Source organism: Aulonocara stuartgranti, assembly GCF_965226115.1.
Source record: "Aulonocara stuartgranti genome assembly, chromosome: 14".
NCBI lineage: Eukaryota > Metazoa > Chordata > Actinopteri > Cichliformes > Cichlidae > Aulonocara > Aulonocara stuartgranti.
Genome location: NC_138950.1, coordinates 14,949,522 through 14,973,186, shown reverse-complemented (window position 1 = coordinate 14,973,186; position 23,665 = coordinate 14,949,522). Strand labels below are relative to the sequence as shown.

The following is a 23,665-nucleotide window of genomic DNA, read 5'->3' as shown; positions in this document are numbered from 1 at the left end:
CTGGATCCTGGAACAGAGTCACAGATAACAGTTCTGATATTTTCTGATCCGGCTACGAAGGACCAAATAATGTTAGGGAAAATATTCTAAAACACTTCTTCAGTAAAGACTCAGAGAAGAGAAACACACAGAGTTCTTGCTAGCAAGGGCAGTCTCAGAGACTCGCGCTGAGCTTTGCCCTGGTCTTTATTTATACTTCAGTTGTGTGTGTGTGTGTGTGTGTGTGTGTGTGTGTGTGTGTGTGTGTGTGTGTGTGTCCTGCTGATCAAAGGGTCATAAAAGCACAAAAGATACATCCTTGGTCAGGAAAGGGTAGTCTCCCCCTCACCCTAAATAACATGGTGAGGAAGTCCAGCAGTTCATCTATATGTAAAGAAGCACTTAAACTAAAACAGACATAGCTACGTTAATCCTGCCGTAAAACAATAAGAGAAGGTATGACCTCTCTCGTGCTCCCAGGATGTGGGTGTGCATTCTAGTGTGGAATACACACCAAGCCTTTGCAGCCTGTTAGAGATCACACACAATTAATTATATGCCTCTAAGTATACATGGTTGAATATTTCCTAATACAAATAACTACATGCAGTATTCTACCATATGCAAACTTATATCACTAAAAGATTATACTGACTACTAAATACAATTTTCCATTAACAGACAGAGACATTTCTCTGTAATAAACTCTTTTCCAAAGATGAGTGATTCCTCAATCAGATACAGGGCTCGCAATATCGGTAGCCCAACGTCCTGGGGCTAGCGATTTTTTCAGTCGGGCTACCAAAATCTATCTCTGCCCTGCCCGTCGGGCTATTGTAGGAAGGAAAAATATATGTCAATGCTTTTGCATTCTTTCAGAAATGTAGCTGGGTAATTATGTCATTGGCATCGGCGAGCCACTGTCAATATGTGACATATTGAAATCGCGTTTGAATTTGCGCTTGTTTTTTGCTTTCACTTTGCAATCGCGCGAACTATGTATAGAGAGCGACAGCACTGATTGGTGAGTGATGATAATTTGCGCACCACTTCCTCTGACATCGTCTTATCAATCGTTAGCTTACTATGCAAACATGACAAGTGAAATCTCCCGCAGCAAGCTTAAACATGTGAGAGGTTGATCGCGCAGAGAATCGCTGAGCTTATGTGAGTGCGTGTGTAAAAGCAGCAGGATATATATTTCAGTTCTGCTAAGCCAAATAAGACAGGTCATGGTGAAGAAGTGACAGCCAAAGATAAGCTTACCACAAAACGGAAAAGTTATGACAAATCAGACTATAAGGCAAAAAGAAAGTGCAGCTTTATGGTTTCATGGACAAAATAATTTCTGTGGCTGCAATATGATGAGCTATATAACCAGGGGTGCACATAAGTGGTCCGCAGGTGCGCATTCGCTGTCAAAATAAAAAACACGCACGTCTAGAAATAGTCTTTCAGTTTTTCAGTTTTTCACAGACAGGGTAAATACAATTATTGCCCCTATAAGTAGATTAATTTAGCTTTAAATGATGAATTATTCGTTTTGATTTTGCTTTTTAAAAGTTAAATTGCATTACATTTTTGTTTTTGTACACAAAACTATCTATCTATCTATCTATCTATCTATCTATCTATCTATCTATCTATCTATCTATCTATCTATCTACATACATGTGTGTGTGTGTGTGTGTGTGTGTGTGTGTGTGTGTGTGTGTGTGTGTGTGTGTGTGTGTGTGCTCTATTTCTAGAGCATTAATTTCCTGATTCCAAGTTTGCCAATCTAAGATCACTGAGGCCTTAGGGAAATTATAGCACATTGACTACATGTGATACTGTTGTTATAAGAACTGTGCTGTCATGCCTATATGGCAATGCAGTGCAAACATGCAAAGAGGTATCCTCCTATTTCTGTGTGTTCTCAGCACAGACACAGTATCTGGCTGTGAACTTTTTGGCAGGTTTGATATGCCAAGTTTGTTTAAGGAAGGTGACATAATGATCGGAGGAATCTTCCCAGTTTTAAACAAAGAGATACTCAGCACTTATACATTTGACAAGGAGCCACCTAAAGTGCAGTGTGAAGGGTATGAGTTACCACAAGTGGCTTTTTCATTTGTCATGCATGTATGTTTATTTGTGTTTTCATTCTTGACATTGTACTTTACATACATGGGAAGCAATGGCTGGGTTACTTTATGACTTGTATCAATCACTAAAATGTCCTTAGATTTGACCTGCGAATTTATCGATGGACACAGGCAATGATATTTGCCATTGAAGAAATCAACAACGATCCTGCTCTGCTTCCAAACATATCTCTTGGCTATAGGATCCTTAACTCTTGTGCATCTCCTACAAATACTTTACGTGCTGCTCTAACGCTGGCTAGTGGAGCAGAGGAGGCAAGTGCGACTTCTCATTGCCCTCCAGCTATATCTGCCCTCATAGCAGAGTCTGGGTCATCTCAGTCAATAGCTGCTGCTGGAATTCTTGGACCATTTCATATGCCAATAGTAAGAGATAAAGTTGTATGTTTTATGATGCTAAGTGATATTTGATGTTTTGGCATTGTATGATGTATCGTTGCATGCACACTGTTTCAGTGTTCTTTTCTCTTTTATAGATCAGCTACTTCTCAACGTGTGCTTGTCTGAGTGACAGAACTAAATATCCTACATTTTTTAGAACAATCCCCAGCGACTATTTCCAGGCAAAAGCTTTGGCTGCACTGGTCAAACATTTTGGATGGCAGTGGATTGGAGCCATACAGGCAGACAATGATTATGGACGTAATGGAATTCTTGCCTTTAAGGAGGAGGTTGAAAAGTTTGGGGTTTGTGTTGCTTTTGTTGCATCAGTTCTACGCACGTACACAAGAGATAAATTTCTAGAAGTTGTGGAAATAATAAAACAGTCATCTGTCAAAGTAATTTTGGCTTTTTCTTCTGAGGGTGACTTTTATCCTTTGATGCAAGAGATTGTGAACCAGAACATTACAGGAATTCAGTGGATTTCTTGTGTGGCTTGGATAACAGCACCTCGACCATCCACACCTGAAATACATAGATCCTTTGGCGGAACAGTGGGATTTGTAATGCAGAAGATGGCTATTCCTAAACTTAAACACTTTCTTACAAGTATTAGTCCTTATACAGATCCCAATGCACCTTTTGTGAAGGATTTCTGGGAGATTATGGTGGGCTGCACACCTGTTTTGCAAGGGGTACATGCAGCTACTGAGGACACAACCAAAAGATGTACAGGCAATGAAACATTAATGAATTCCGAGCATGATTTCTTCAATGTCACAGAGCTCAGAGTGACCTATAATGTCTATAAAGCAGTTTATGCTATTGCACATGCTCTGCATCAGCTGGTATTCTGCCAACCAGTTGGAGCACAAACAGTAAAGCGATGTTTAAACCTGTCAGAAATAAAGCCCAAGGAGGTGAGAAATTGTTTAACTGAAAGTTACAATAGTTCAAATTGTTTAAACAAAACCAATAATTGAACGTTTATACATACCTAATACATAATCCTTTCCTTTCTAGGTCAGTAAAAAGTTACAAAAGGTGAATTTCACAAATCAGTTTGGTGATGAGGTGTTTTTTGATGAGAATGGCGATCCTCCTGCTTCTTATGATGTCATTAACTGGCAGTTGATAAATGGAAAAGTGCAACATGTGACACTTGGTCATTTGACATTTGCTGCAAATGGTGATTACAAGCTCAGCATCGAGGAGGAAAAGATAGTGTGGAGGACAGGGAAAAAAGTAATCATGATGTCTCTCTATTTTTACATGCAGTACACTTTTAGTATCTCATCCTTTATTATTCTCTTGTTAACACATAATCATTTACCTCTACAATACTTAAATATTTCTTTTGCTACAGATGCCCACATCGGTGTGTTCGAATGTTTGCCCAGTTGGAACCAGAAAAGCTCAAATTCAGGGAAAACCTATATGTTGTTTTGACTGTGTACCCTGTGCTGATGGAACTATAGCCAACTCAACAGGTAGACAGAAACATATCAAGAGTGTATATCCTGTAAACGTTGAACGTGTACATTATAACATGACATGTTTAGTGTCTACATATAGCTAATATTTAAAATATTAATGTCTTATTGCGTCATATGCTTTTTTAAAGTAGATTTTTAATTTATTATTATCCCAAATGTACATCTAGATACACCACTGACCCTTTCTATTTATCCTCAACAGGTGCAGCAGACTGCACACCTTGTCCAAAGGAATACTGGTCCAATGAGAGAAAATATGATTGCATTCCTAGAACTATTGAGTTCCTGAAATATCATGAGCCCATGGGAATAGCTCTAACACTTGTATCCCTGTTAGGGGCCTCTCTCTCCCTTGCCACAATGGTGGTTTTTATCAACTACAGAGAAACTCCTGTGATAAAAGCCAGCAACTTTGAGCTGAGCTCTTTCTTATTGTTTTCTCTTTTTCTGTGTTTTCTCTGTCCTCTCACTTTTCTTGGTCAACCAACAGTCTGGACATGCATGCTGCGCCACACCGCTTTTGGTGTGACATTTGCCCTTTGCATTTCCTGTGCCTTGGGAAAAACCATTGTTGTTGTCACAGCCTTCAAAGCCACATTTCCTGGCAACAACATTGCTGGAAAGTTTGGTCATGCACAACAAAGAATCATCATTTGCTCCTGCACTTTGATTCAAGTGGTAATATGTGCATTATGGCTGACTTTAAACCCACCTTACCCACATATGTTGTTCACATACAGCAATAGGATGATTGTTCTGGAATGTAAAACAGGATCTCAGGCTGCTTTTTATGCAGTGTTGGGATACATAGGGATCCTTGCAGTCATTTGTTTGATCCTTGCATTCATGGCAAGAAAACTTCCTGATAATTTCAATGAAGCCAAATTGATCACATTCAGCCTGCTGATATTCTGTGCTGTGTGGATTACATTCATCCCAGCATACATCAGTTCTCCTGGAAAGTTCACTGTAGCTGTAGAAATATTTGCAATTTTGTCTTCAGCTCTTGGCTTATTAATTTGTATTTTTGCACCCAAGTGTTACATAATATTTCTTAAGCCAGAAAAGAATACCAAGAAACATGTCATGGGCAAAACTACAAGCTAAAAGTAAAAAAAAAAATCAGTAACAATTTATATTATGTTGCCATTTTTGTGTTTACATTATTGTTATTATTATTACATTTATATTACATTAGTAGACATTACGAGTCACTTACAATTCTGTGACACATTAAATAACAGAGTCTGGGTATATGCATATTTAAATGTAATTTTTGTCTGATAAAGGATTTATAATTAACATTACAGTACACTGCAAGATATGTTTTATGCTGCTGAAAGAAATGGATGTGAGTGAGTAGTTATAGACCTGCACACAAATGCAACAAAATTTAAGATAAAAAAACAGACTCTGGCCTGCTTATCAGTCTCTAACACCATTACAGGCAAGATGCAGTAAATCCTTTGAAATAACCATGTGTTCCACGCTGTACAATGAGTGCTATTTATAAATGGGAGAGAGATCTTAATAATGAATATACTTAGGAGTATTGGAAAGGAGCCATTATCATAGCTAGATCTACTTTTACTTGCAACCGCTTGCTTAAACCCAATACAAAATTTTACACCGCCTATATATAGCTCCTAATGTTTTGCATGAGATTACACCGCATGTATCCCCTTTTTGTATCAAATGTCAAATACAGACTGGTACCTTTTCCCATTACTTCTGGGAATTTAAACTAATCAAAAGATTTTGAAGTTCCATATCTCAAGAACTCAGCAATATTTTTACGAATCGGACCTAAAGGGACCCTGGATTTTTTATGCTTGGTTTACCTTCAAAAGAATCAGCATTAACTTATTTGCAGCATAAACTAGATGATAAACTATTGTTGCTGGACTGGAAATGTATTCTTATTAACTGGGTTAAGGATAACCCTCCCACTGTTACTTTTTGGTACAGGGAATTGTTAAGAGTTATTCCTCATGAAAGAGTTGCTGCCATCTTAGGAGGAAATGAGGATTTGTTACTCAATGTTACTCCTTTGCTTACCTACTTCCCAGATGATTTGTCTCAACTGTTGAGAGGGGCCGGTTGTCTTTTGGGTGTCTCTAGGTAATTAGGAAGTGAGCACAAAGGATGGGAGTTCACTTTGTATCTTCTTTTTTAACCAGCAAAATAAGAACAATATTTTGTGTGTACATAAACACCTTCCTCTGCCTTTCCCAATAAATGAAAAAAAACTGGAGTAAACTTTCCCTTCTACCACGTTCTCTTAGCTCCATTTGAAAGGCAAAACAGGCCTTGAGACAACTGCTGTTTGGCATTATATTTGCATTTATATGTAATGTAGTGGGCCATTTCTGGAAATGATATAGTGCTTTGTACCATCTAGATTTAATACTAAAGTGACCTATATGGTAAATTGTAAATAATTTCAGGAATGTTGAAAAGAACAAATAAATTTTGTGTTAATAATTTCTTTAAATAAATGCCATAATAATTTTAAATAAAATCATCTGAAATGTTCATGTTGTGGAGGTAAGGATGTATGTAAGGATGACACGAGGGATCCCAATACTTTACTGCAACTTTAATCTCGGTAGAACTGGCAAACCAAACTGACATTTAGACAAGTTATTGATCAGGCCATGTGCTGCCAAGCGCCAAGAAACCTGACGCAGGTGTGCTGTTCCTCCAAGCTGTTGGCCACCAGGATATTATCTAGATATACAAAAACGAAGGAGAGCCCGCGTAATACCTAGTTAGTCAAACGCTGGAAGGTTTGGGCTGCACCCCTCAGGCCGAAGGGCATGTGCAAAAACCTGAAAAGGCTGAACTGAGTTATTATGGTGGTTTTGGGGACATCCTCAGCACGCACAGGAACCTGGTGATACCCCTGCACTAAATCAATTTTAGAAAAAATTGATGAAAAAAGTCCCCGCGAGATGAGCCAAAAAAATTCTCAATGTGCGGAATGGGATAACAATTGCTTTCCGTGACATTATTTAGATGGCAAAAATTCCTACAAGGCCTGCACTGACCGTCAGATTTGGGTGCCACGTCTAATGGGGAAGTCCAGGGACTATTCGAACACTGCACAATTCTCAGTCGTGCCATAGTTGCATACTCCTCCTGAGCGACAGACAGTTTAGCAGGGTCAAGGCAGGGTGTGCGCACACAAACACTGAGGGCCGACCGGAGTGATAAGGTCCACCTCGTGCTTCATCACAGTGTTTGAGAAAGTAGGGAAAGGTAGTGAGGGAAACTCAGAAAGCAAACATTAAAATATGTTTCGCAAAGTTACAAAATTAGCATGCACCAAGGCCTCGGCACCCCGAGTAAAACAGGGTTGTGAAGAAAATGACAGCATTGAGAGAGCTGGCAGCTGTTGAAAGAAGAGGAATCATCCATCATATGTTCCTAGCAAGGACAGCATGCTCTCCATGAGCTCAAGAGCAGTACATTCACCCAGGCCCGAGAGAGGGAGGAGTTTCTAGGACCATTTCACGTTGGAAAGGGAGAAGCGCCGCACAAGCAGCGCCTTGAGATCAGTGTATGAGATCACATGATGGTATTTTGTGTCATCAGATGAAATGCCACGAAGAGCAAACTGAACTTTGATGCACACGAACCATGAAGGGGCATCATGAAGGCAAAGATCCAAGTAGTTTAAAAGCTACAGCAAACTCAGCTATAGGTGGAGGTGGAAGTCCGCCAGCCACTGATGTTTCCAGGCAGGAGCTGGCTTTTTCTTTTTACCTTAGCATGTTCGCCTCAGGGGTCACCAATGTGGAGGTATGTAAGGACGACACGAGAGATCCGAACATTTTAATCCAACTTTAATCTCGGAAAATATTGTGAAGGCTATAACTCTAGTAGGAAGTCACCTTTTTAAATTGATACCGTAGCTGCATTTACTAAAAATATTGGAATAGTTTGAATCCTGGTGACATTTACCTTAAGGTCATTGAGGTCAGTTTGCCTGACTTACCGTATTTTTGGGACCATAAGGTGCACAGGTACTTCCGGCGCCCCCCGTGTGTGGCAGCCTGTTACAGCACCTCTGCTCATTCTGAGTTTCTTTCTTTCTCATCTTTTTTTCTCGTAATTTTTATAACTATTTTAGCCCTGCGACAGACTGGCGACCTGTCCAGGGTGTACCCTGCCTCTCGCCCTATGACAGCTGGGATAGGCTCCAGCGCCCCCCCGCGACCCTGAAAAGGAGAAGCAGAAGCGAATGGATGGATGGATTTTTATAACTAAAGTATTAGCAATTAGACTCTGCAATCATGTTCTACCGTTTTGTGCTAGTCTTGGTCATTTTTCTTGGTTTTTTTCTACTTTTTTCACCCGTGTTTGGGGACCCACTGCAGGAATCCTTTGTTTACAGTAGGGATCAGCTGTTAGCGCTGCGTCCCACAGCAGTACTGCCGGCAGACAGACTTGACATTCCCAGTGAGCCGAGGAAGAAAAGACGGGGGTGTCGTGCTGTGAGGGAGCGCCGTCACCCGAGAAGGAGATATTATAGACCATCTCTCCCTTCTGTAATCATCGGAAACGTAAGATCTTTGCCCATTAAGATGGATGACCTCACGTCGCTAACCTGGTCACAGAGGGAGTATCAGCAATGTAGCATCATAATGCTAACAGAGTCCAGGCTAACACCGCTAACTCCGGACACGAGCGTGACGCTATCGGGATGGCAGTGTTTGTGAATGACAGATGGTGTAACCCTGGGCACATCACTGTGAAAGAAGAACTCTGCAACATTGAGCTGTTAGCCGTTAGCATGTGTGTGTACTACCTCCCCAGGGAATTCTCACATGTTATCGCAATAAGGGTGTATGTCCCCCCTTCAGCCAACATAGATACAGCATGTGACCCTCTCCACTCTGTGGTCAGCAGACTGCAAATGCAATCTCCAAGAGCCCTTCTTGTCACGGCGACGGATGGCCGGTACTGAATAGGACTCAGGTGCAGTAACCCAGAGCGGAGACGGTAGATGATTTAATAGTTTATTACGGTTAAGTGCAAGGGGAACAAAAAAGGGAAACGTGGCAAAGACAGAAAATGACGAGACGTGGAGCCTAGGTGTGGCGTGCCCAGGGGAACGTGGCTAGGGCGAGGGAACGAGGCCTGAGAAGTGGAACGGAGCTGAGTGGGGAACAGTCACACTGAGGGGAGAGGATATAGAAGTTAGGCAGGTAGTGAAGGCAGCTCAGAAGTGGCCAGTATAAGAGCAGCAATTCTTACTTGCAGCTAGGGACCTGGAGTGTTTGAGAGGGGGATGATGAAGATCCAGGGGAGGCTGAGTGGCGTGGAAAGGCTGACCTGAGATCCGGGGCTCCAGATGGAGTGTGATGGCAGGAGGGCAGGCAGGTGAGGCACAGAGGGATTTCCAAAATGATCACTAGGTATTCCGAGTCCGGAGGTGGAGTGAGCCAGGGTGGGTACAGCAACTGTAGCACAAAAGAGTCTTTGTTAGTAAGATGAATCACAGCGAGAATTTGAAACACAAGACCTGTTACCAACATGGGTTGATGACGAACTGGCAGTGAGTGAACATCGATGTGTGGTTTAAATCCCTCTGGCTTGATAGCCTGCAATAGGCTCCAGGTGTGCAGGAGCTGGAGTTGGCCCTGCCCAGGGGCGGATCCCAGGTCAGTTCAGGAGCCTAATGGAAACTCCAGCCACCCACCGTAGACCATGACACTTCTTTTAATATCAGAGGACTTTAATCATGTCTCACTGGACTCCACGCTGCCCACCCAGTATGTGACATGCCCAACCAGAGACAAGAAAACACTGGACATACTGTATGCCAGTGCTGAAGAGGCATACATTTCATCACCTCTACCTCCCCTGGGCAGATCTGATCACACCCTGGTGCACCTTGTCCATGTGTATGAGCCCTTAGTGCGCAGGGAGCCACCAGCCATGCGCACAGTGCAGAGATGGTCGGAGGAGAGCGAGGAGGCTCTTAAAGATTGTTTTGAGTCTACTGTGTGGGAGGTGAACTGTGACGACCACGGAGAGGACATCGACAGCCTTGTGACATGCATTACGGACTATATTAACTTCTGTGTGGATAATACCATACCTACCAGGACTGTGCGGTGTTTCTCTAATAACAAATCATGGATTACCACAGAAATTAAAGCCGTCCTCAAGCAGAAGAAGAGGGCCTTCAAATCCAGAGACAAAGAGCAGTTGAAAAGGGTGCAGAGAGAGCTGAGAGTACTTACAGTGGGGCAAAAAAGTATTTAGCCAGCCACCGATTGTGCAAGTTCCCCCACCTAAAATGATGACAGAGGTCAGTAATTTGCACCAGAGGTACACTTCAACTGTGAGAGACAGAATGTGAAAAAAAAATCCATGAATCCGCATGGTAGGATTTGTAAAGAATTTATTCGTAAAGTAGGGTGGAAAATAAGTATTTGGTCAATAACAAAAATACAACTCAATACTTTGTAACATAACCTTTGTTGGCAATAACAGAGGTCAAACGTTTACTATAGGTCTTTACCAGGTTTGCACACACAGTAGCTGGTATTTTGGCCCATTCCTCCATGCAGATCTTCTCGAGAGCAGTGATGTTTTGGGGCTGTCACCGAGCAACACGGACTTTCAACTCCCGCCACAGATTTTCTATGGGGTTGAGGTCTGGAGACTGGCTAGGCCACTTCAGGACTTTCAAATGCTTCTTACGGAGCCACTCCTTTGTTGCCCGGGCGGTGTGTTTTGGATCATTGTCATGTTGGAAGACACAGCCTCGTTTCATCTTCAAAGTTCTCACTGATGGAAGGAGGTTTTGGCTCAAAATCTCACGATACATGGCCCCATTCATTCTGTCCTGTCCCCTTGGCAGAAAAACAGCCCCATAGCATGATGTTTCCACCCCCATGCTTCACAGTAGGTATGGTGTTCTTGGGATGCAACTCAGTATTCTTCTTCCTCCAAACACGACGAGTTGAGTTTATACCAAAAAGTTCTACTTTGGTTTCATCTGACCACATGACATTCTCCCAATCCTCTGCTGTATCATCCATGTGCTCTCTGGCAAACTTCAGACGGGCCTGGACATGCACTGGCTTCAGCAGCAGAACACGTCTGGCACTGCGGGATTTGATTCCCTGCCGTTGTAGTGTGTTACTGATGGTGACCTTTGTTACTTTGGTCCCAGCTCTCTGCAGGTCATTCACCAGGTCCCCCCGTGTGGTTCTGGGATCTTTGCTCACCGTTCTCATGATCATTTTGACCCCACGGGATGAGATCTTGCGTGGAGCCCCAGATCGAGGGAGATTATCAGTGGTCTTGTATGTCTTCCATTTTCTGATGATTGCTCCCACAGTTGATTTTTTCACACCAAGCTGCTTGCCTATTGTAGATTCACTCTTCCCAGTCTGGTGCAGGTCTACAATACTTTTCCTGGTGTCCTTCGAAAGCTCTTTGGTCTTGGCCATGGCGGAGTTTGGAGTCTGACTGTTTGAGGCTGTGGACAGGTGTCTTTTATACAGATGATGAGTTCAAACAGGTGCCATTCATACAGGTAACGAGTGGGGGACAGAAAAGCTTCTTACAGAAGACGTTACAGGTCTGTGAGAGCCAGAGACTTTCCTTGTTTGAGGTGACCAAATACTTATTTTCCACCCTAATTTACGAATAAATTCTTTACAAATCCTACCATGTGAATTCATGGATTTTTTTTCACATTCTGTCTCTCACAGTTGAAGTGTACCTCTGGTGCAAATTACTGACCTCTGTCATCATTTTAAGTGGGGGAACTTGCACAATCGGTGGCTGACTAAATACTTTTTTGCCCCACTGTATAAAGAATGGGAAGGACAGCTACAGGCAGAAGATGGAGAACCAGCTTCAGCAAAACAACATTGGCGAAATCTGGAGAGGCCTCAGAACCATCTCGGGCCACAAACTTCAGAACTCTCTGCCTGGGAGGGATGTGAGGTGGGCAAATGAACTGAATCATTTCTTCAACAGATTTGATTCATCCATGAGGCAGTCTTCAACATCGGCTGCAGACTCACCCACACCCACTGCTGCTGTTTCACCTCTGACACCTCAGACACTTCACACCTCCTCTACTCACCCTGCTCACTCCTCCCCACCCCCAACAACAGCATCCAATACACACTCAACACAAGGCTACAGCCTGTCCTCTCAACCACACAGGTTAGGAGGGAACTGAGGAGGATTAAAGGCAAGAAGGCAGCGGGTCCAGATGGCATCAGCTCAAGGGTTGTCAGCTCCTGCGCAGACCAAGTGTGTGGAGTGATGGAGCACATCTTCAATCTGAGCCTGAGGCTGGGGAGAGTCCCACAGCTCTGGAAAACCTCCTGTGTTGTACCAGGGCCAAAGACTTCACGCCCCAAGGACCTCAACAGCTATAGGCCGGTGGCTCTGACATCCCACCTGATGAAGACCCTGGAGCGGCTGGTCCTGGCTCAGCTTTGGCGCCTGGTGAGCTCATCACTGGACCCACTTCAGTTTGCCTACCAGCCTGGCATCGGAGCGGAGCGGAGCGTCATTCACCTTCTACATTGTTCTCCCTCTCACCTGGAGACCGCTGGGAGCACTGTGAGAATCATGTTCTTTGATTTCTCCAGTGCCTTCAACACCATTCTGCCCACGGTCCTGAAGGACAAGCTGGAAAACACAGGAGTGGACCACTACCTCACTACCTGGATTTTGGACTACCTCACCAACCGACCACAGTATGTGAGAACTCAGGGCTGTGTGTCGGACAGGGTCGTCTGCAGTACGGGGCTCCCACAGGGAACGGTTCTAGCTCCGTTTCTCTTCACCATCTACACTGCAGACTTCTCCCACAACTCCACCCAGTGCTTCCTGCAGAAGTTCTCTGATGAATCTGCAATAGTCGGCCTCATCACTGATGGGGACGACAAGGAGTACAGAGAACTGACCCCAAGGCTTTGTGGACGGGTGCCAGCAGAACTACCTCAAGATCAACACTAATAAAACCAAGGAGCTGGTACCTGCTGTGGAGACTCAGGTCTTTTGAAGTTTAGGGCCCAATTCTGAAGACCGTCTATGACTCTGTGGTGGTCTCAGCCATCTTTTATGGTGTGGTCTGCTGGGGTGGCAACATCTCTGCCGGGGACAGGTAGAGACTGAACAGCTCTGTTCTGGGATGCCCTTTGGACTCAGTGGAGGTGGTGAGTGACAGGAGAATGGTGGCTAAGCTGTCATCCCTGTTGGACAACATCTCCCACCCCATGCAGGAGACTCTGACACCACTGAGCAGCTCCTTCAGTGGCAGGCTGTGGCACCCACGATGTGGGATGGAGAGATTTCGCAGGTCTTTCCTCCCCACTGTTGACAGACTTCACAACAAAGACTTCAACTGATCAAACACACACATCCACACATGTGCAATAAGACGAAGTGCAACAATTGTCACGGCCAGGCGGATCAGCTGCACGCTGATCAGCCCTCTGTTTCTCTCCCTCTCTTCCTCTTCTCTCTCGCCGGGGCGGAACTCACTGTGGGTTCACGCCCTCGGCCCACGCCCTCGGGAGATGAGACACCTGGGTCTCATTAAGGGGAGCAGCATTTAAGCCAGGAGGTGACTGCTGTTCGTCGCTGGATCGTTGTCTACCACGCGTTAGTGAAGTCAAGCTACAGCAAGTTTAGTTAAGAGTGTTTTCCTCTGTGCGTCGTTAACCCTGTCTCCCTGTCTACAGAGCTTCCTGGATTTTTCCCCGTGTGATTCCCGTGTGGCAGTGTTGGAGTGTGAGCCTGTGATCGTGTGAGTGGATATTCTGAAGAACGCGTGCTTTCCCTTGGACTTCCCTGGAGACCCCTTCTCCCCCCACTCAGCTGTATATAACACCCCCCGCACATTCTTGTATATACACCTGGTGACTTGTAAATAAACCCTTCTTGTGAGCATCAGAACCGGAGTCCTGCGCTTGAGTCCTCCTCCAAACCGTAACAATAACGATCCAGCCATCATGGACTCAGCGGACTCAAATCCCACCCAGCAACCCGTCCTCACCCCGGAGGCAATTCTGGAACGCCACGAACACATGCTTCAGCACATAAATCAACAACTGGCCGCACTCACTCAAGCCCTCGCTCAACGTCTACCGTCAGTAAGCCCAACCTCACCCCCTCCGTCTGTTCCTCCTCAGCTATCGGCTCCAAATCCATCTGCAGCCGCTCCGCCTGTCTCCCCCACGCCGGCTTCCACTGAACCTCCAGAGCGATCGTTACCAGCGCCGGAGCCTTTCTCGGGTGAGTTCAATAAATGTGGTGGATTTTTGACTCAGATCACCCTACAATTCCATCAGTTACGAAGAACATATGAGACAGATGGGGCCAAAATCGCCTTTATGGTTCAATTGTTATGTGGGCCGTCATTAAACTGGGTGCAAGCTGTTTTAAGAACAGCCCCAGACATTTCTTACGAGGACTTCCTCACCAAATTGAAAAGTGTTTTTGTAAGAGGCACCGGAGCGGAGGCGGCTGCCCACAGACTGTTAAATTTGAAGCAGGGGAGGCAGAGTATGGCGGATTTTTCGGTCGAAATCTGGACCTTGGCCGAAGAAACTGGCTGGGGGCAGTCGGCATTGATAAGTACTCTCTTGAATAATATTTGTGATGAGTTAAAGAGAGAGCTGATGATGAGAGATGTTCCTAAGACCCTGTCTGATGTGATTACACTATGTGTGAAGCTGGATGAGCACCTACGGGCGCGTCGGGGAACCGGAAACTACATTTCCCAGAGGCCCCCGGGGCGCATGGAGACGTCAGGTGGGGGCGCATCTAGCGGCAGTCACTCGTCGGACAGCATGGAAGAAAGTGAACAGCCCATGCAACTGGGCCGCTCCAGACTGTCGCCCGAGGAGCGGTATCGTCGCGGGAGAGCCGGTGAGTGCTTTTATTGTGGCCGCAAGGGCCATATTGCCATGGATTGCCAGGCGCGGCCAAAAGACAGCGCCCGCCAGTAGCGAGGAGTGTACGGGTGGGCGAGGTCACCTGTTCTCAGTCTCCTCCTCGTCTCATGATTGCGGCTAAGCTAACGGTTCGTCTCAAGACTCATTCTCTCGACGCTCTGATCGATTCCGGGGCAGAACAGAATTTTATTGATGCCTCGCTGGCGCTAAAATTAGGTCTTAGCACGGAGCCTCTGTTTCATTCACTCCAAGTCACAGCCCTTAGTGGCCAGTGTCTTCCAGACATTACTCATGTCACAGAACCGATTTCCCTGTCTCTTTCTGGCAATCATGTTGAAACCATACAGTTGTACGTCTTTAAAGCCCCACTCACACCACTAGTCTTGGGCTATCCCTGGCTATGTCAACATAACCCTGTGATTAATTGGAGGAAAGAAAGTATTTCGGGGTGGGGGGAGGAGTGTCACATGTCCTGTTTAAAGGCCGCCACCCCCGCCATGAGCCTACCACCCAATAAAACTATTTCAGAACCGCCTGATCTGTCCTCCATACCGTCTGTTTATCACGACCTGGCGCAAGTGTTTTGTAAAGATAAGGCACACTCCCTTCCCCCTCACCGGCTGTACGATTGTGGGATTGGCCTCCTCCCAGGCGCGCCGCTCCCGACCAGTAGGTTGTATAGCCTGTCTCGACCGGAGTGGGAAAGCATGGAAAACTACATGAATGAGTCACTTGCCGCTGGTCTCATTCGCCCCTCGTCCTCACCTGTTGCCACTGGTTTCTCTTTTGTCACCAAAAACGCGGAACTCAGCAGAGTTCCGCGTTCAAGCTTCTCCAGGGTGCCACCATCTTCACAAAGTTGGACCTGCGCAATGCCTACCATCTGGTGAGGATTAGGGAGGGAGACGAGTGGAAGACGGCTTTCAATACTCACCTGGGCCATTTCGAATATCTTGTGATGCCGTCTCACCAATGCTCCAGCTGTGTTTCAGGCTCTCGTGAATGACGTGCTCCGAGATTTCATCGACCATTTCGTTTTCATTTACTTGGATGACATCCTCATCTTCTCCCGATCTGTCGCCGACCACAAACGCCATGTCAGGCAAGTCCTTCAGCGTCTCCTCGAAAATCGTCTCTTTGTTAAAGGGGAGAAGTGTGAGTTTCATGTCTCAACTGTTTCCTTCCTGGGCCACGTCATCGATCGGGGTAACCTCAAGACTGATCCTGCAAAGGTTCAAGCCGTTGTCGCCTGGCCGACCCTTTCCGACCGTAGACAGCTTCAAAGCTTTCTGGGGTTCGCAAACTTTTATCGGCGCTTCGTTCGCAACTACAGTAAACTGGCCCTGCCTCTGACCCGTCTTACTTCTCCCAAGGTTCCCTTCTGCTGGGATGAGCTGGCTCAATGAGCATTTGCCCATCTGAAGGACCGCTTTGCCTCGGCGCCCATTCTCGTCCAACCCGATCTCGACATTGTGGAGGTGGACGCCTCGGACGCTGGAGTGGGGGCGGTGCTTTCCCAGCAGCAAGGAGGTAAGCTGCATCCCTGTGCCTACTTTTCACGCCGTCTCACCTCTGCAGAGAGCAACTATGATGTGGGAGATCGAGAGCTACTAGCCATCAAGCTAGCCCTGGAGGAGTGGCGCCATTGGCTAGAGGGCACTGCCCAGCCATTTGTGGTCTGGACCAATCACATGAACCTGGAGTACATTCGATCGGCAAAACGCCTCAACGCCAGGCAAGCCAGGTGGGCCCTGTTTTTTACTAGATTCCAGTTTACGATCACTTACAGACCCGGTTCCCGTAATGTCAAGCCAGACGCCCTCTCACGCCAATTTGCCGCCTCCGAAGATGCAACTCGGGACTCTCCCATTCTACCGCCCACCTGCTGTTCGTCGCTGGATCGTTGTCTACCACGCGTTAGTGAAGTCAAGCTACAGCAAGTTTAGTTAAGAGTGTTTTCCTCTGTGCGTCGTTCTTAACCCTGTCTCCCTGTCTACAGAGCTTCCTGGATTTTTCCCCGTGTGATTCCCGTGTGGCAGTGTTGGAGTGTGAGCCTGTGATCGTGTGAGTGGATATTCTGAAGAACGCGTGCTTTCCCTTGGACTTCCCTGGAGACCCCTTCTCCCCCCACTCAGCTGTATATAACACCCCCCGCACATTCTTGTATATACACCTGGTGACTTGTAAATAAACCCTTCTTGTGAGCATCAGAACCGGAGTCCTGCGCTTGAGTCCTCTTCCAAACCGTAACAACAATCTTTTTATAAGTTGTATTTTTTACTCAGTTATATATAGCGTTTGTATTCTATTTTTATCCTATTGTATGTATTATTTTATTTTATTGCATATAGTATTTTATTTTATTCTATTCTATTCTGTACAGTTGTGTACAGTATCTTATTCTTATTCTGTATTCGAGTGTTCTCTAATTTTTGCTATATAACTTTGCACTGTCCAATTTCTGCTGTAACAAAACAAATTTCCCACATGTGGAACTAATAAAGGTTATCTTATCTAAGACGCACTGTCGATGAACGGGTCTGTTTTCATACATAAGGCGCACTGGATTATAAGGCGCATTAAGCGAAACAAAACAGTTAGATAAGTCAAACTTTAGCCAACCTCATATTGTGGATGGATTATCTCAGTTGTTCACCTGACTGAAGTTTGGTCTGTTTACAGCATCCTGCCATGCGATAGCATTAGTCCCTAACCATGGGGAACCCTCACATTAACTTTTATCGAGTGGAAAAAAGTTAGCATTCATCCTACAGCTTCACTGTGTTTATGTTTTGCTAATATAGCTGTGTCACTAGCGATAATAAGATAAGATAAGAAAAGATAACCTTTATTAGTCCCACACGTGGGAAATTTGTTTTGTCACAGCAGGAAGTGGACAGTACAAAAGTTATGAAGCAAAAATTAGAATACAATAAGGATAAATACAGTACACAACTGTACAGAATAGAATAAAATAAAATACTATATACATTAGAATAAAATAGAATAAAATATACAATAAGATAAAAATAGAATACAAATGCAATATACAGCTGAGTAAAAATACAACGATGCCAGAAAAGTATTGCACTTAGTGTTATTGCACATGTGTGGATGTGTGTGTTTGATCAGTTAAAGTCTTTATTGTGGAGTCTGACAGCAGTGGGGAGGAAAGACCTGCGAAATCTCTCCGTCCCACACCGTGGGTGCCACAGTCTCCCACTGAAGGAGTGCTCATTCTATACCAGCTAGTCCCACTTCAGTAACCCTACAAACGTCACTGCTGTTTAGTTTTCTGTCTTCATTTATGTTGGAAGTGATAGCAGAGCTGTGCGTTTAAATTTTTTCAGAAATCTCTCAGTCAGAACATGGTTTATCATGTTTAGGTGGAAACTAGCGAGCTAACTTCCTGCTAACTTTAACTCCGTTAAATTTAATAAATTCTGCTTTCTTGGATGCCTGGACGTTAAACTTAATTGTTACACCTGGTAAAGCAGCAACGCTGATCATTTTATTACAGATGAACGAATTTAGACTGTTTTTAACTCTCAGTGATGATGCAGTGCTCGTTTGACTTTGGGACCTAAAGTAAATGGAGTTTTGGACCCAGATTACTCTGCGAGGCTCCTGACAATGAAGTCCAGCTGATGGCTTAGCAGGTGCCGGCCGTTGACGTATACACATATATATATATATATATATATATATATATATATATATATATGTGTGTGTGTGTGTATAGGTGACGGTTTAGACACGTGATGCATTGTCTCCCAAACGTGCATGGACTTTAAGGAAACTGATTGTTACAGCTTTTATAATACATTCGTTGACTGCTCTTGACCTTGCAAACTACACCAATTTAGTAACATTATTTCATTATTTTTTGTATTTCATTTTGATCAATTAATTTTAATTTCAGCAGGTGGTATCACACTCAAACAGATTGAACACAGACTGAACAGTGGTAAATCCATGATTTAAACCTCCCTATACCACAAAATATTTATGTTTCATTATAAATAGCTGTGTTATACTTGGTGAGACTCTAGAACTTAAAAAAAAAATACATATTTTTTTATTATTAGTAATTTTTTGTATGTACTGTTAACATATACTGAGCCTGAGCTTGTTAATATTAAAAACATTTCACTGTAATTTTCACAATAATTCAAGCAATGTTTTGACATTTTGTTAAAATTAAAAGTACAGTATGTTTTAGGTAATTAATATACAGTTGTAAATCGTAAATTCAAATGAAAAAATCAGGAAAGATTGTCATTCAATCTTATTATGTAAATTGTAGGGTGATTAATTGTAAATAATGTTACAGATTTTCCCTGTTGTTTTCAAAGACAATGTGCCATATTACAGTACATTAATATATTTTCAACATATCAGCAGTGTAAAAATAAAAGCAAATCACAATTTTTCAATTTACAGAAATGTAACTTCCATATTACAGTCAATTACTCTTTTTGATTTAATGGTAATTTACCATTGCTATTTTACAGTTATTAACTGTAATTTTTATGTACATTTCTTACAGTGTACTTATAGGGGCAATAATTGTATTTACCCTGTCTGTGATCTTCAAAACTGAAAGACTATGGATAACTTATACATTATCTAGCTAAAGAGTTTTCTAAAGTCTCTTTCAAATTTCTTTATGATTAATGTGCATTGCAAAAGTAGTTTTAGACACTTTTCGATACAAGATAGTTTACTGACATTTAACAATACGTGTAAAGCATTACTTTCCTGATTCCAAGTTTGCCAATCTAAGATCACTGAGCCCTTTGGGAAATTATAGCACATTGGCTACATGTAATACTGTTGTTATAAGAACTGTGCTCTCATGCCTATATGGCAATGCAGTGCAAACATGCAAAGAGGTATCCTCCTATTTCTGTGTGTTCTCAGCACGAACACAGTATCTGGCTGTGAACTTTTTGGCAGGTTTGATATGCCAAGTTTGTTTAAGGAAGGTGACATAATGATCGGAGGAATCTTCCCAATCTTGATCAAACAGATACTCAGCACCTCTACATTTGATAAGGAGCCGCCTAAAGTGCAGTGTGAAGGGTATGATTTAACACAAATGGCTTTTTCATATGTCATGCATGTATGTTTATTTGTGTTTTAATTCTTGACATTGTACTTTATATACATGTGAAGCAATAGCTGGGTTACTTTGATCAATCACTAAAATGTCCTTAGATTTGACCTGCGAATTTATCGATGGACACAGGCAATGTTATTTGCCATTGAAGAAATCAACAATGATCCTGCTCTCCTTCCAAACATATCTCTTGGCTATAGGATCCTTAACTCATGCGCATCTCCTACAAATGCTCTACGTGCTGCACTAACACTGGCTAGTGGAGCAGAGGAGGTAGATGTATCTTCTCATTGCCCTCCAGCTATATCTGCCCTTATTGCAGAGTCTGGGTCATCTCAGTCAATAGCTGTGGCTGGAATTCTTGGACCCTTTCATATGCCAATAGTAAGAGATAAAGTTTTTTATTTTATGATGCTAAGTGATATTGGTTTTATGGCATTGTATGATGTAACATTGCATGTACACTCTTTCTGTGTTCTATTCTCTTTTATAGATCAGCTACTTCTCAACGTGTGCTTGTCTGAGTGACAGAACTAAATATCCTACATTTTTTAGAACAATCCCCAGCGACTATTTCCAGGCAAAAGCTTTGGCTGCACTGGTCAAACATTTTGGATGGCAGTGGATTGGAGCCATACAGTCAGACAATGATTATGGACGTAATGGAATTCTTGCTTTTAAGGAGGAGGTTGAAAAGTTTGGGGTTTGTGTTGCTTTTGTTGCATCAGTTCTACGCACGTACACAAGAGATGAATTTCTAGAAGTTGTGGAAATAATTAAACAGTCGTCTGTCAAAGTAATTTTAGCTTTTTCTGTTGATGGTGATTTTTATCCTTTGATGCAAGAGATTGTGAACCAGAACATTACAGGAATTCAATGGATTTCTTGTGTGGCTTGGATAACATCATCTCGACCATCCACGCCTGAAATGTATAGATCCTTTGGTGGAACAGTGGGATTTGTAATGCAGAAGATGGCTATTCCTAAGCTTAATCACTTTCTTACAAGTATTAGTCCTTATACAGATCCAAATGCACCTTTCGTGAAGGATTTCTGGGAGATTATCGTGGGCTGCACACCTGTTTTGCCAGGGGTACATGCAGCTACTGAGGACACAACGAAAAGATGTACAGGCAATGAAACATTAATGAATTCCGAGAATGATTTCTTCAATGTCACAGAGCTCAGAGTGACCTATAATGTCTATAAAGCGGTTTATGCTATTGCACATGCTCTGCATCAGCTGGTATTTTGCCAACCAGTTGGAGCACAAACAGTAAAGCGATGTTTAAACCTGTCAGAAATAAAGCCCAAGGAGGTGAGAAATTGTTTAACTGAAAGTTACAATAGTTCAAATTGTTTAAACAAAACCAATAATTGAACGTTTATACATACCTAATACATAATCCTTTCCTTTCTAGGTCAGTAAAAAGTTACAAAAGGTGAATTTCACAAATCAGTTTGGTGATGAGGTGTTTTTTGATGAGAATGGCGATCCTCCTGCTTCTTATGATGTCATTAACTGGCAGTTGATAAATGGAAAAGTGCAACATGTGACACTTGGTCATTTGACATTTGCTGCAAATGGTGATTACAAGCTCAGCATCGAGGAGGAAAAGATAGTGTGGAGGACAGGGAAAACAGTAATCATGATGTCTCTCTATTTTACATGCAGTACACTTTTAGTATCTCATCCTTTAGTATTCTCTTGTTAACACATAATCATTTACAGCTACAATATTTAAATATTTCTTTTGTCACAGGTCCCCACATCGGTGTGTTCTAATGTTTGCCCAGTTGGAACCAGAAAAGCTCAAATTCGGGGAAAACCTATATGTTGTTTTGACTGTGTACCCTGTGCTGATGGAACTATAGCCAACTCAACAGGTAGACAAGGGATCAATAACAAGAGTGCATGTCCCATATTAAGTTAAAAGTGTACAATTTAACATGCTTGTTTAGTGTCTACATATAACTAATATTTAAAATATTGACTTACTGCATGATATGATTTTATTAAAAGTAATTTTAATTTATTACTATTCCAAGTACAATTGTATATTCTATTAAAATGTTATCTACATACATCACTTACCCTTTCTGTTTATCCTCAACAGGTGCAGCAGACTGCACACCTTGTCCAAAGGAATACTGGTCCAATGAGAGAAAAGATGATTGCATTCCTAGAACTATTGAGTTTCTGAAATATCATGAGCCCATGGGAATAGCTCTAACACTTGTATCCCTGTTAGGGGCCTCTCTCTCCTTGGCCACAATGGTGGTTTTTATCAACTACAGAGAAACTCCTGTGATAAAAGCCAGCAACTTTGAGCTGAGCTCTCTCTTATTATTCTCTCTTTTTCTGTGTTTTCTCTGTCCTCTCACTTTCCTTGGTCGGCCAACAGTCTGGACATGCATGCTGCGCCACACCGCTTTTGGTGTGACATTTGCCCTTTGCATTTCCTGTGTCTTGGGAAAAACCATTGTTGTTGTCACAGCCTTCAAAGCCACATTTCCTGGTAACAACATTGCTGGAAAGTTTGGTCACACACAACAAAGAATCATCATTTGCTCCTGCACTTTGATTCAAATAGTAATATGTGTGTTGTGGCTGAGTTTAAACCCACCTTACCCACATATGTTGTTCACATACAGCAATAAGATTATTGTTCTTGAATGTAATACAGGTTCTCAGGCTTCTTTTTATGCAGTTTTGGGATACATAGGTGTCCTTGCAATCATTTGTTTGATCCTTGCATTTATGGCAAGAAAACTTCCTGATAATTTCAATGAAGCCAAATTGATCACATTCAGCCTGCTGATATTCTGTGCTGTGTGGATTACCTTCATCCCAGCATACATCAGCTCTCCTGGAAAGTTCACTGTAGCTGTAGAAATATTTGCAATTTTGTCTTCAGCTTTTGGCTTATTAAGTAGCATTTTTGCACCCAAGTGTTACATAATATTTCTTAAGCCAGAAAAAAATACCAAGAAACATGTTATGGGAAAAATTATAAACTAAAAAAAACAAAAAAAAAAAACAAAAACATTAACCAATTAAATTATTTTGCTATTTTTGTGTTTACACCATGTATTATTACATTAGTAGACATTACGAGTCACTTAACTCATTCACTGCCAGCCATTGGCAGTGAATGAGTTAAACCCATTGACTCATTCACTGCAATTGACGGCTATAGACGTCAATGGCAGTGAATGAGTTAAAATTCTGTGACACATTAAATAACAGAGTTTTGGAAAAATACATACTTATATCTAATTTTTGACTGATAAGGGATTTATAATTAACTTGTGCAGCACGGTGGCATGTTGGTTAGTACTGATGCCGCATAGCAAGAAGGTCCTCCATCAGACCGGGGTCTTTCTGTGTGGGGTTTGTATGTTCTCCCCTTGTTTGCATGGGTTCCCTCTGGGTACTCCGGCTTCCTCCCACTGTCCAAAGACATGCAGCTTGTAGGGATAAGTTAATTGATTAATCCAAATTGCCCATAGTTGTGAATGCGCGAGTGAATGTGAGCACAAACGGTTGTCTGTCTCTGTGTGTTAGCCCTGCGACAGACTGGCGACCTGTCC

At 43.0% G+C, this 23,665-nt stretch overlaps 2 protein-coding genes across 2 annotated transcripts; both read left to right on the top strand.

Moving 5' to 3' along the window:
* Nucleotides 1–1,944: 1,944 nt before the first annotated feature.
* On the top strand, nucleotides 1,945–5,110 carry LOC309687000 (extracellular calcium-sensing receptor-like; the record flags this gene model as incomplete). The annotated part of the gene is made up of 6 exons (XM_082501670.1): nucleotides 1,945–2,063; nucleotides 2,207–2,492; nucleotides 2,603–3,427; nucleotides 3,531–3,752; nucleotides 3,874–3,997; nucleotides 4,206–5,110. The coding sequence occupies 6 exons, from the start codon at nucleotides 1,945–1,947 to the stop codon at nucleotides 5,108–5,110; spliced, it is 2,481 nt and encodes an 826-aa protein (XP_082357796.1).
* A 10,336-nt stretch (nucleotides 5,111–15,446) lies between these two features.
* LOC309686999 (vomeronasal type-2 receptor 1-like) lies at nucleotides 15,447–23,093 on the top strand (the record flags this gene model as incomplete). Its single annotated transcript, XM_082501669.1, has 12 exons — nucleotides 15,447–15,807; nucleotides 15,931–16,322; nucleotides 16,374–16,479; nucleotides 16,528–16,693; nucleotides 16,739–16,865; nucleotides 16,949–17,013; nucleotides 19,909–20,034; nucleotides 20,170–20,455; nucleotides 20,565–21,389; nucleotides 21,493–21,714; nucleotides 21,835–21,958; nucleotides 22,189–23,093. The coding sequence occupies 12 exons, from the start codon at nucleotides 15,447–15,449 to the stop codon at nucleotides 23,091–23,093; spliced, it is 3,705 nt and encodes a 1,234-aa protein (XP_082357795.1).
* Between the last annotated feature and the right edge of the window lie 572 nt (nucleotides 23,094–23,665).